Genomic DNA, 13,759 nt, shown 5'->3' with positions numbered 1-13,759 from the left:
GGGGGAGAAGTTTGGGGAAAGTGCTCTGTTCCAAGTAATCTTGGACCTGATACCCATGTTACTGAGCTCGGATGTTTAGTCCTGGCCTGCAATTATGCCTATAAAAAACAGACATCCAATCCTTGTATTATTTTAAAATGGAGCCCTGAGGGTTATAAATGACTGAATGAGATTTAGTGTTTGAGCAGACAGAGATTCTGGAACAAGCTGTCAGCTTTGAGCCTCTCTTCCAGATCATTGCATCTTAAGAGCCGGGTTAGCTCCTTGGGTTGTGACAGTAAAACAGTGGGACTAGAAGACAGACAGAATAAAATAAAGATATAGGGCCCCAAAACCCCCCACACCTCCTTGTAAAAGTGGAAAGAAGATTTTCCATGGTAAACGTTTTCCAGTCTGCAAGACCTGTGCTCTCACAACTGTCAAATTAATCTCCAATATTACTGTGTTGAACCCCATGGTGCTAGGGGCTCTCAAATAATCATGATGGCAAAAGCATACCCACTTTTATCAATGGCTGACCAAAAGAAGGAAAAGCAGCCTCAGCTACTACTGTGACCCACAGAAATTCATAGCATGATTATCAGAATTCATTACTTAAGAAAGGAAGTCATGCATGCTAAATATGTTCCAAAGAGAACAAAATGTAACAGTCCATCTGCGAAACAGCACACATTGCCAAAAGCATATTGTCTTGGAAATCTGCTGTCCACGTTGGCTTCCCCCTTCATCACAGAGTCCAAGCAAAGTTTCACTTCTAATTGTCATGGTCTCCAAGAGCGTGGTTCTAGCTCAGAGATGATAAGCCCACATCCTTCCATGACAGCTCTCTGCTAGTGCTGTTATTCCGCTGTCAGCCAGCTGGGAAAGGAGCTGTCATGGGGAGTGGGATGCTCACAGTGCCCTGAGCACAGACCGTGCCTGTGGAGGGATGAGTGCAGTCACAGATCCCACCACTCAACACTCCTGGATGCACTGAAGGACAATAGTCTCCCGTGTTCCTGTTGGGGCAGGTGCAAATCATCTCCTTGGGATGGAACTCCTGTGGTAAACTTTCCACTGTGTGCATTTACTCTCTCATGTGGTATTTAACCACATGCCCAGAAGTACCAAGATTTTTTTTTATCATTTAAAAGTAGCTTTTTGTCAAGAAAATCTTTCCTTACCTGAAGGGCTCTGAAAAGCCTCTGAACTGATGAGTTGATCTTAAGGACTTTGTTTCCTTCTGTATTCTTTAGTGCATGAAGTCCTGTTTATGCACAATCCTCTTTTTTTCTGAGCAGAAGAAAGGCAGTGTCTTTGCTTACAGTTTTTGAACCACACCTTCCAGAGGGCAGGTGCTCCCAGTTCCTAAATACCTCTGCTCCTTCTCCTGTTGTCTGCTGGCTTCTTTCCCTGGCTGTCCACCTCGTAAAGTTATTTAGATTGCTGAAAAATCTACTTCCTGCATGACCACGTCCTCTAACCTGCAGTTTAGTCCTCTTGAGGCTCTTTGATTCAATGAATTATCTGTGGTAATAACTTGGATTCTTCCTCTTTTAATTGGTTCATCCTTCACAAAGAAGTAATCACTCTGTGTGTACTGAAAGGAAGGTGGTTGGCATGCCCAACATATTTAGGCTGATGACTTAACATCTTCAACCACAAAAAATGTTATTAACATTTTCTATGTTTTCCACATATTTGTGAAGTTACTAAAAGCATTATAGGTACAATTTCTCTCACTAAAAATCATTTTTATTGATTAAACTACAAATCAAAGCCAAAAAAGTAATTATTGCAGTAATGCAATGTACAGTGGTAAGAACAATTTCCTGTGTCTACTCAGTGTTCTCATGGTAATGCTTGTCTTTTCAGCAACATGATGTCAGGAAAAGTTCATGTTCAAGTGATTACCTGTAACAACCCCAGAGTTATTTGTTTGACCTACATTTTTTACTCTTGATTTTTACTCTTGACCTTGCATTTTTCTGTCTTGAAAAGCACTTTCAAATGTGCCCACCACACCTAGCAAAATACTTTCATATAAGAAAGTATTTCACATTTAAGCTCTTTACTGCACCAGCTTGTGATCCTCTGCATTTTATCACAAATGGGGAAAACAGTGGGCCAAAACCAGATCCTCAGAATTCCACATTTATGATTCTCTCTTGAGATTATTGAACTCCTAGTCTTTGGTTTGAAAAGTACTGAATATATCTGGTCTTAATTCAAAGGGTTAGTGTTGGTTTTCTTTTTATGCTATGATTTCTTGCAGTATTGTTAATACAAATAAGAGTGGTCTCAGTCCGGCATTCTTGGTGAACATGAGTCAGTACCATAAAAAGACCTCCTGATAAGAATTAGCCTCCCTGGTGAGATATAGTGTTGTGCTGCAGTTTGACATCTAGGTTTCCTTTCTATATTAATATGTTGCCCCATTTTTGTGCATGGATGGCTTTTAGATTATTTCTTTTTTCTTTAGTTTATGAGCCCTGAATTAAAAAATTCATTCATTGTTCTATGATGTGACTAAATTCTAAAGAATCCACTAATATCTATTAATATTAGCTTTTACAGATAATAAAATACTAAGCCAGTAATTTGCATGCTAAACACCATTAGTTCACATATTTATTTTGACATTGTAAATGATATCTATCCAGTCACCAGGCATCCTGCCATCCATTAAAAATACAATCTGTACCAATAAAAACAAAGCATCAGCACATCACATCCTACAAAAGGCAGGCAGCCAGCCAGAAATTTAAAAAAAAAAAACTTTCTCCACCCTTGCAATCCCCAAATGAAATCCCATTGCCCCAGCCACCTCACCTCTTGTCAAAATGTCAAGTAAAGACAACATCACACCCCAGAGCTGCTAAACCAAACCACCACAGCCATAATTTTTTAAGGCAGACACACTGATCTAAGAGAGAGGGATGTGGTTAATTGTGGAGTGTTCAGGCTTCGGCTCTTTCAGCCCATGTTTCCTTACAAAGGGATATGGAGGTGCCATCTACCTATTCTCTCCTCCTGTCATAACCCAGAGATCTTTAAATCTCATGGCTTGGAGCCATGAGGCTCTGTTCATTGTAGGTGGTATTTCTTAGGAGGCAGAGAGCAGTGGTCTGGACAGGCCATGTGGTTGCTTTCAGTATTCATCTGGGAAGTAACCAAGTAAATCGTTCCCACTTCAAGTCAGATTTTAATTTGTCTGGAGTCCTGCCCAAACTTCTGCCTTCGGAATTAGCTGTGGGAGCAGTAACGTGAAGCCAGCAACTGGAAAGATGGATAAGAGAAGTGAATACAACAACTGGAAGGATGGGTGAGAGAATATAGATGACCACTAATTTAATACCACACAGCAGGATACTCAAGAGCTGAAACAACTAGAACCAGCTTTGGCCAAGCATTCCTTGGCAAGAGAAGTTTTGAACAGTGATCCATCTATCCTGCCTTGGTTCTCTAGTGTGCTTATGAAGTGCTGAACAACTGCTCTCTCAAAGGAGTCACCCAGGGCCACTAGTCATTTGGAAAAATCTGAATTTGTTCAAACATCCTCACTTTTTCATATGTAATTTCACAGCAACACTCACAGTCCTGTCTGTCAGGGTAAGAAGAGGTATGAAAGCCAGATTACTCTTTTAACTTGCCATAGACTACATCAATAATTCTCTTCCTGCTTCAGTAACTACTGGAATCTTTGAGGTTCCGTGCAACATAAGGGTAGAACAGCAACATTCTGAGTACCATAGAATTTAGCTGAAAGAAACTTTGATGCTTCTGAGGTCCTCTAGTAGAACATAATGCTTTCAGAATGATGGTTAATCTTTTATTTTAGATCTCACTAGCCAACGTAGAGTCTGCACAAAATTTCTGAAAAAGTGGTATCTTGAAATGTTCATGTAATAGGGCCAGGTTGTACACGAGAGACTAGAAGACAGAAAGGTCTGTCACCTGCTCCTGTTTCTGTTTTGTTAAATGGTCACAGGTTTGTCCTTTAATTCCTTAATCTTGAATTTCCTCATTAAAATCCAGGTGAACTGGTATTTATCACCAAGTGGGATATTGCAGGGTTTTGTAGTCCAGTTTGATTTGTATTAGGATTGGAAGGCATCAAATAAAAACAGACTCACTGTGAACAGGTTTTGTTTTGTACATAAGAGGGCAAGTCCTGTCCTGAAGAGTTTTAGGTGCTAAACAGTGAGGGAAACTGGACTACAGCAGAGATAATGGATTTTTATGGATTTTGTAATCCCCACTTTTCAAATAGGAAGTGGGCTGATGGAAGATGAAAAGCAAGGAAGAGTTCCCAAAAGTATGGTCAGTGTATCTGTGCTGGCTCCTTGTCCTGCACAGTAACCACCGGGTACTTTAGTCTATCTTCTCCAAGGACAGATCTAATTTGTATTTTTTTCCCTGTCCACCTCACGGCAATTCTTCTTTGTTGCCACTCTGCCCCTTCTTTCTATGTGTGCTAATTACTAATGTATGCTGCGTCATCTAGCCAAAATCAAAGGAGGTATCCCTTAACAGTAGCTATTATTAAAGACTAGACTTGTTGTTTGGACACAGGTAAGATTTTCTTAGGATCTTGGTGATGAAAGATACTAAAAGCAGGTTTTGTATAATGAAAACCATCCTTGGATCATCAGTGATGGGTGACAGCATCTGATGCTTTCATGGCACTGATGCTGAGATCATCAAATATCACAATTTGTTAACATCTTGAATGGAGGGCCTTGGGGTTTCTAGGGTTTCGTGCTCCCCTTTAATAACTCTTCTGCTCTCCATCTGATTAGACTTTACTTTGGGGCTCAGATGACAACTCACTGCAGTATTTCTGTCAATAGTGAAGACTGTGACATAAGTTGTGCTGTGTCAGACACACTATTCCAAGCTTCAGAAAAATGCACCCCAGGGATTTCTTAGCCACATGTGCTATCTTTGTATTGAGTAGGCCTTACAGTTTTTTATTCTCTGAATTTGTCTTATCTGCTTTGAACCTACAAAACTATTGAAAATCTACTATCATGTGCAATTAGCTTGCTCAGGTATTGTGTATGATCCATCACGGAATGAAGTCCATTTTGAAGAGCAGAAAATACTCAAGATTTATGCTTGGATGGGACAGAAATAAGCTGCGCAACCAGACAAAGAAATTATTCACACCTTATTGATGGATTGTCATGTTCCACTGGCAACCTCTTGCAATTTTCCATTCAAACAAAAATGCCCTGGAAGTGTTTTGATGTAACTTCTACGTCTATCCATTAGAAGCAATCTCTTGAAGTCCTATGGTTAGTTTTCTCCCTGGTGGAAATAATCTGGGATTGCTGGGGTTTGTTTTTTTTGTGTTGTTTTGTTTTGTTTTCCCTGCCAAATGTCTAGTTTTGACTTTACCAACCACATCTGCTCTTACTGTATGCTGCCCTGTGCAAATGGGCAAGACACCCTGTGTCTCCCAGGTCTGATATCCTTCAAAAAGATACCTAATGTCTGGCCAATTATTGTACCAATAGTTTTCAGTGCACAAATATCTGCTCTCAGTGAGCCCATAGAATGTGGATTAATCCAAGGCAGACAGCCTGGGATTATACTACCTGTTTCAACTGTGAAGGCTGCTTGCCAAAAATATGATTGACAAAATTTGATTGTATTGGCTGTGCCAGTAAGAGTTTAATGGCACCTCATGGTAAGGGGCAATCTTAGAGAATGCCAGACATGAAATACAGAATTGGGTGTGCTCACTCAGGCCAACCAAAAAGATTTGCTGCTACCAGTAAAGCTGTTTACACCTGTTGGTTGCATAAAACTTCTTTAGTGAAGTCACTAAGGTACTATTCAGTGCAAAATGCGAGGAGTCAAGGTGTTCTGCTCAGATGACTTCAGGATCACCAAGCTTTCTGGCAGAAACTCCACAGGAGGCTTCCATTGTAAAAAATGTTGCATTCAAATGCAAATATGCTTCCAAATACTACCACAAAAGGTGAAGACTGGGAGTAAGCAAATAAATCTGCTTGTTATAAAGCAAATGGAAGAGGATCAACATTTTACTTCTCTGGAGTGGAGATCAAGCCGCTGCTACAAGGATGATTTGGGAACAAAACCAATCCCATAACCACCTGTTGCTTTAAGTGAAAGACATTGTATCCCTGCAAGAAAAATGTCCCACAAAAGAGTGGAGGATATGTTGTCTTCAAACTGTCTTGCTACCATATGTGGTGAGACCACGACCCTCATTTTGTTTTCACTTTGCTTCATCTAATAGTATTACTGGACGCAGGGAACATGGAAAATGAAAATCTCCTTTTTAAGCTTAGTGCAGATTAGAAAAAACAGAATTGGCCAGATCCCAAGGTACCACTCCTAAAACAATAAGCAAGCATGACAAATAGAAAGCTTTTTCATTTAGAAAACATTATTGTTATTAAATTTATGGTCAGATAAAATCTCTGTTCAGATACTACCAATTATGTGTGATATGCTATGAAGGGAGGATCCAAATTTTTTAGCTCAATCACAGAAGCAATAGCTGAACTGAACAACATATTTATGGACCTATATAGTCTAGACTTGTTATCTTACCCTTTTCCCACTTCCCCCACCATTTTGCCAATCTTCATCTGGCCAATAAATACATGGGAACCAAATTCTGACAGAGTTATTTACCTCTAATTGTGCCCCTCTTGTTATCTTACGAGCTTTGCCTCACCATAAATTGCTCCGGTACAGATGTTGGCAAGATAAGAACCCTAGACTCCCTCCATATGTATAATATGTCTGTATTTATTTATATATCTGAACATGTTAGATATGCTGCTGTGGTAGACTGGATCAGTTGTTTCCCAGCTGCTAGGATTGTACAGCTGACTGGCTGTGCTTGCTGCCTTGGGGGCACGTACAGAGATGGAATTCCTGCCCTCTGCTGCCTGCTCCAGCCCAGGGCATTGGTGAGACACTTTCAGTCACGACCTAACAAAGTCTGGGTTAATAAGAATCAGGGGAGGATCAAGGGAGTAGCATTGCTAGGATGACATAGTGCTTCAGCAAAGGCCAGCGCACAGTATGCTGGAATGAAAAATAGTTTAGGTATCAATAAATAAAACATAAAAATTTAGGTTGGCTGGGAAAATGACACAATTTATCTTTTGGCATTTCCATTTCTGACATCTAGAGGCAAACCTGATGCCTGAAACATCAGGAAAGATATTGAGCAAGGCGTGATTCAAAATGAATTTCTGACTCTGAAAGGCATTTTTAATCAGTTAGGTTCCAGGGTCCTGGCTTACATAAATGTAAGAATGTTATTCACCTCCTTTGCAAAAAAAAAAAAAAAAAAAAAAAAAAAAAAAAAAGGGACCACAACAAAAACACCCTAAGGGATTGCAATAAAAACCCAAATACATTAAACCCAGTAAAGATGGTGAGGTGGGGGGGTGGAAATTAAAAGAAAATACTATTATTGTCAGGAAATTGATTCCAGGGAAGTATACATTTTTTGGTCAGGTAAAGGTTGATTTTTGATTGAACTTTCTGTCTGAAAAATTACAGTGAGATGGTCTGCATTGGTGGGGGGTAGGAAGTATGTCTTTTTATGTCTGTGAGCTGTGTTTTACATCTCTCAAACTCCTCTTCATCTCTTACTTTTCCATGGGGTTGCACCTTTCAGCAACCTCTCCCTAGGACTGAACACTGTTCTATAGCAGCTCAGTGACACAGCAAATGTGGAAGTTACAAAAAGTTCAAGATAATGAGACACTTTCCTTGAGCAGAAAAACTGAAACACTGGGTCACCTGCAAAACTGAGAGATTTGGTGTGCATCCTCAGTTCCCACTGCCCTCAGACATTTATTATTGTGATTTTCCTCCAGGTAATGGTCATTCTCTCTACTCCTCCAAACTCTGATTTCTTGCACAGAGGCAGTGTACACACTGTACAACATGAAAAATCTTTTGTTGTTGCTATTTCTAACATTTTCCTTCTGTACTTTTGTGTTGCAGATGTGGATGAATGTGCTTCAGATTCTCACCAGTGTAACCCCACCCAGATCTGCATAAATACTGAAGGGGGCTATACCTGTTCATGCACTGAAGGCTACTGGCTGTTAGAAGGCCAGTGTTTAGGTAAAATCCTCAATTGCTACAGTATCTGAGTATGTGTGCTGTGTATGTGTACCTGTGACTCCCTGAGTTAAAGTCACTAAGCACTTTTGCCAAGGACACGGTTAAACCTTCAGCTATGTGGAGACTGTCTTTTATCTCTGTAAGTGCCAATGAGGCGTTTGGCAGAGAGACTCCCTCACGGAACAAAACTGTAGCTGTAAATGCCATATGACTAGCATCATAATAGCGTAATAACTGGGCTTTTCATACTCCCAGTCTGAAGGATTCCCTTTCATGTGAGATCAATTGCAAGCATGTGTGCATAAAGATTTTTGCCCAAACAGACTTGTGCTTTCGTTACTGTGACAGTGTGGACCTGAAGGGATCTGTATTTGATACCAAGAAATGGGAATGACAGTAAATCCTAAGTCAACCAATCCTTTTGTTTGGGGGTGAGAAAAAAACTGCCTCTGAACTGGGTACCTTTTCACGATCTTCCCTGCAGATTTATTTCAATTTTATTATTTTCCTTGCAGCAATGTTCTGTTCATCCTTTCAGTTCAGTCCGGTTGAAAAAACATCGCTCAACAAACAGCACAGGAAAACAAACCTTCTATCTCTCCTCTCCTCCAGCCCTCTCCCTTCAATTGACACACACAAGATGTAGGTGTTAATTTTAGGTACATAGATAGGATCTAGAAATCAGCATACAACTTTTTTTTTTAAGAAAATTTACCCATTATTAGTTTTTTCCATGCAGTGTAGGCTGTTTGGTGCCAGCTCTGCAGAGCTGGACCATCCTGTCACATCTCCACTGGGAGGAGAATGGGCTTTTCCTGCCCATTTGTCACTGGAGCATCTCCAGTTATTTTCCAGCTTTCTCCTCCCAAGTACCAATTCCATGAATTCATGGCTGCTTTCCTAACTACTGCTGACAGCTGCTGTGTAATTCACCTGGCAGGCACCAGGCTGAGCCCTGGCCAAGCTGGCGTCTGTGCAGTCATAGCCACTTCAGGGAGTCACTGTCTTACAGTTCCCCTGGGATAAGAAGTCTCCAAGGCCCCTGCTCCTTAATCTATGATAAATCAACTTCTCAAAGTTTGTGCTGGGGAACGTAAACGCATATGTGGTAGGGTGGGGATGAGGGAGGGAAGGAAGGCAGATTCTGCTCTGCATCACCTATTCTGTTGCCCATTTACTTCTCCCAGTCACAGGCCAAATGAAAGGGTTGTGTGCTGCATTCAGGATTTGAGCACTGATCTAAAATACTCTGCTGCTTGATGACTATAGCAGAGAACTGAAATGGCTGCACTGATGAATTGATTTGAGTACCTGCTTATGCTATCTAAAATAGGGAATAACATCCCAGCATTGCCCTATTTAAGTAATCATGGGGTGGATTATTGCGAGGCAATATGAAAAAGAAAAAGCAAATTGTGTTTAAAATTGCCATATTTCCCCCTAAATTTCAAAGAAGTCTCAGTTTTCCATACTTTATACTGGCTTTGGAGAAGTGATTTTTGCTGCCATAAAGCAGTAAAGTAATACTTACTGTAATCAGAGGGCCAAGTTGGGGTTTAGAGACAAATATTTTTGGTGCACTGTTAGCAGTGCACCAAAATTCAGTGGAATTCAGTGGAATTACCAATTACTGTTAGTAAATCACCATTACAAAAACCTACACTTCTATCTGTTGCAATTATCCTGTAAAGTTTACACAGAGAAGCCAGTGGAGCAGTATCCACATGACCCACCCACAAGAAGCAGTCCTGTAGAAGTCCTTATCCTCAAAATACAGCACTCTTGAGATAACAGCCCTGAAAAGACAAAGCATGTACTTAATGTAATGCATTGTGTCAGTGAAAGAGGTATTAATTTACTTAAAACCCGTGTTATTTTTGCAGGATTTGGTGAAGCCTGCTGCTGGTGTACACGTCACCACTGACCTGGTCTTCATGTTATCTTGCTGACTGCATATAATATACTGGGTTTTCAATTGCATAAATTTAGCTTCAAAGCTTTAACACAGCCATTTAAAAAAAAACTCCATAAATCAAAAGCTGGTTGATACCAAAGGAAATGTTAATGCTTTGAAAAGACAGCTATTCCAGGTGTTTCATTTTTAGTTTTTAGTTCCGAGGCAAAAATCTTCTAGCACCTACCATCTTACATATCTTAGAGCATTTTCTTGTGCTCATAGCACTCAGTTGCATGCATTGCCAATGCTGCAATTCAGCCCAAACAGCTATTTTGGCATTAAACTAACTGTTTATACAGTCTGTAATTTATCAGTTAAAAATTCTTATAAAAAGAGAATGTGACTATTTGGAAAAAATATTTCAAAAATATCCTCACTCAAAAAAGAAGCCTGTAGTAGCAAACACTGCTGTTCCAGTGAGCAGCTTTGGTATATGTGGAGGCAAAGAAGGTTTCTATTTTGATTCTGCCAAAATTTTGCTGCAAAGTTGGCTGTGGTTGTGCTGGCAGCCTGTGTCAGCTGTCAGGTATCCTTTGAGAGAGCTGCTTAAAGGAACAAACTGGACTGCCTGATTTAAACTGAAGGTTACAGCAGTGCCAATCAATTCATCAGACACACTGATAGTTGCCAGATGTGGATAAAACCATATTACCACATTCTACTGGGGAGAGGTGTCTTTTAACTCTAACTCCATGTCTGAATGCCTGGAAGTTTGGCTGTGACACCCGTGACCGGTGTGCTGGGGTATTTCTGTGCTATCAGTACTGTTGGCTCAGTGTGCTGGCTGCTTCGTATCTCATGAGAAAATGCAGACCACTCCACTTTCATCCTTCCCACTGCAGACATAGATGAATGTCGCTACGGCTACTGCCAGCAGCTGTGTGCCAACGTGCCCGGTTCCTACTCCTGCACGTGCAACCCAGGCTTCACCCTCAATGACGATGGGAGATCGTGCCAAGGTATGAGTATAGTGAACCCTGCCTGAAATTTTTGGTCCCCCCCTTAGCCACACCCTTAAGAATTGCTTGGTTTTTAGAGCACAAGTAACCTTCCCAGCCTTGCTTTTGAAAATGTTCACAGGTTTCTCAGGCAGATCTTTCTGGAGTTTCACAGTACCTCGAAGAGGTTTAGGTGCAACATGACTGGTGTATCAGGAGAAATATGCACAGAGGCCCAAACCTCAATTCACTCAATTCAGTGGAATTACCAAGTGCTCAGGCACTGAATTTATTATTAAAATGTGAGGTTGTGTGACCCAACTGAGACAGGAAATCTTTGTCAGATCAGTAAATTGGAGTCTCCCAAGATCCAGACTGGAGTCCTAGGCCACCACCTTTACACCACCTTTTGCTGTGATGTGCTACCTCAAAGTCAACACTCTTCACAGTATCCCTAGCAAAGTAGAGAGCATCTTCCCACATGCTGCAGGAGAAGGTCTGTGCTCATGATGACCAGAAGTTGTTAATGTCCTACATGGAAAAAAATATTGCTTTTGCCTTAGCCCAAGGTTTCCATGAGGACCCCTCATCATTGCATTATCTTTCTCAGGAAAATCCTGCTGCATTTTTCTCAGATCTGTTAGGACAATATTGATTCAATGGTTTATAAATTGCAGGATAAAGACAGAAACATTTATAATAAAAATTTCATCTCCATCTTCCATGTTATTTTTTTATTGAAGTCATTCCCCAAATGCTTCACTTCCACACATGTTGTGTTTCCAATATGTTATTCCCAGGCATCAACTTGAATCCGAATAAACAACATTGACTTGGTTGTATTTTTTCAGAACGAAACGTTCTGACGGTACAGCTAATCTCTTTGAAATGCTCTGCAGAAAAAAAAAATGAAAATGGAGTTTGGAGAGAAGTCACTGATGAATTTGGCATTGGTTTCCCATAGATGTGAATGAATGTACAAGTGAAAACCCTTGCACTCAGACCTGTGTCAACACCTATGGCTCTTTTCTCTGCCGCTGTGAACCTGGCTATGAACTGGAAGCTGACGGAGTTAACTGCAGTGGTAACTGTCTTATTTACTGTTTTGGTTTCTTTAATTCTATTACATTTACTTTTTCAAAGGCATTGTTTTTACAAATTTTCTTAAAAGTTTTTTGCCTTGGTCCATGGTAGCATCAGGATAGCTGCAGCTCATGATCTTCTTTCCAGCTAAAGCACTCAGCAAATACCCAGGAAAACTCCGTGGAGGAGGGCCACAAATAGTTGTAAAGAAATAAGCTAAATATTCAAAAGCTCCAAGGTAACAGCAAAACATAAGAAAGCACTCTGTAATGCTGAACAGGAAGCTTTATTAGAGCAAGTAGAGATAGTCTAAGGACATTCTTCTATGATTAAAGAAATATTTTATAGAAAGCACTTTTCCATTTGTCTGTTGAATGCATGTATTTCCCTTGCTCTTAACGACTGCTCACTTCTGCCTGAAACTTTCCCCAGTTTCTCCTGTGTGGATCTGGCTTCACTTTAAAAACAATATATGATTTCTTAGTACTGTTATTGCTGACCTGTTCAGCACACAGCAGAATAAATTGTGCTTATTTCACTGTAAATTTTCCTTTCTGGATTTTGTTTTTATTTTATTATTTTATTTTAATTGAAGGCAAAACTTATTTCTTTGCTTATTGTACCATCAGCCTGATAAAATTAGAAAATTCAGCCAATATGTCTTGGAAAAACCCACTGGAAAATACTTGAGTTTTAATTTACAGTAAACAGATGTAATGTGCTGTTTCTGAGAGAGAAAACATGTGAGATGCAGTGTATATGATTAGTGTTTCCCAAGATATTTTCCCTGCAAATCTCCTTGTTATAAGAGGAAGAACAAATATTAAATATCTAAAGGGTCTTCAGAATTAAACACCTAACTTAGTGTTCTGCGTCCTGATGGATTTTCTTCTTTTAAGTTAGACTCCTGAATGTGTTCACCTCCTGAGCTACCTGGGGGTCTGAACCAGAGAAGTTCATTGCAATGCCCAATAAGGTAGTGCTTGAGCCTTATCCATGTCTGAGAGCTAAGCCAGCAAAAGGGTCTTTCCACCATCCAGACACAGAGCAGAAAATCTTTTCCGAACAATCTTGTTCAAGAGATGTTTGACAAAGCAGGTCAAGTTTCTCTGGATGAGCTTCTTCCACTCCACAGCAATCACTAGACATCTGAGGCTCACTAAGGGAATGCCTGGTTAGGAGGACACTCTTAAGAGACACCCGGGATTCAGATTTACTTCAACAGGAGTCAGGTTAGTCCATGGCCTAGCAGCCACCTTACCTTGACGCTGGAAGGCATTCTTGCCTCAATTCAAAGAGAGAGGCAGAGATTTCAACCTGGCATTCCCAACATCATCATTATTTTCTAATCACAGAGGTCTTCCAAGTGCATTAGATGTGCTCTGAAATGACAACCACCCTGTTGTCTGCACACAGTCAGCCAGGAGAATGCCAGGAGTGTTTGGGAACACTGTGGGCCCAACAGAAGGAATGTAGGGCCCTCGGGGCTCTTAGTCCCTCAGCACCTGACAGCAGCCAAGCACCAGATATACAAATCCAATATGCTGGAGGTCTGGGCTAGGATGCCAGAGGGTGGCTGATATCTCAGCCACTTTATGGAGTCAGCCCTCAGTCCATGTAGCTTCAGGAAGGTGTTTGTTTCAGTGAACTCATGGGGGAAACTCACACAGTAACA

The 13,759-nt window shown here is 40.6% G+C and overlaps 1 protein-coding gene across 3 annotated transcripts in view; it reads left to right on the top strand.

Annotated features, from left to right (window-relative positions):
• The window catches only part of FBLN5 (fibulin 5), a 61,895-nt gene that overhangs the window by 34,994 nt on the left and 13,142 nt on the right, over positions 1 to 13,759 (top strand). For all 3 annotated transcript variants that reach the window (XM_038139887.1, XM_038139885.1, XM_038139888.1), the window contains 3 exons: positions 7,984 to 8,106; positions 10,906 to 11,022; positions 11,966 to 12,085. In XM_038139887.1, the coding sequence (XP_037995815.1) occupies positions 7,984 to 8,106; positions 10,906 to 11,022; positions 11,966 to 12,085 (360 nt within the window). The remainder of the gene's footprint in view (positions 1 to 7,983; positions 8,107 to 10,905; positions 11,023 to 11,965; positions 12,086 to 13,759) is intronic.

Source organism: Motacilla alba, chromosome 5 (assembly GCF_015832195.1).
Source record: "Motacilla alba alba isolate MOTALB_02 chromosome 5, Motacilla_alba_V1.0_pri, whole genome shotgun sequence".
Classification (NCBI taxonomy): Eukaryota; Metazoa; Chordata; class Aves; order Passeriformes; family Motacillidae; genus Motacilla; species Motacilla alba.
Note: the sequence above shows the minus strand (reverse complement) of the source record. Positions and strands in the feature narration are given on the sequence as shown.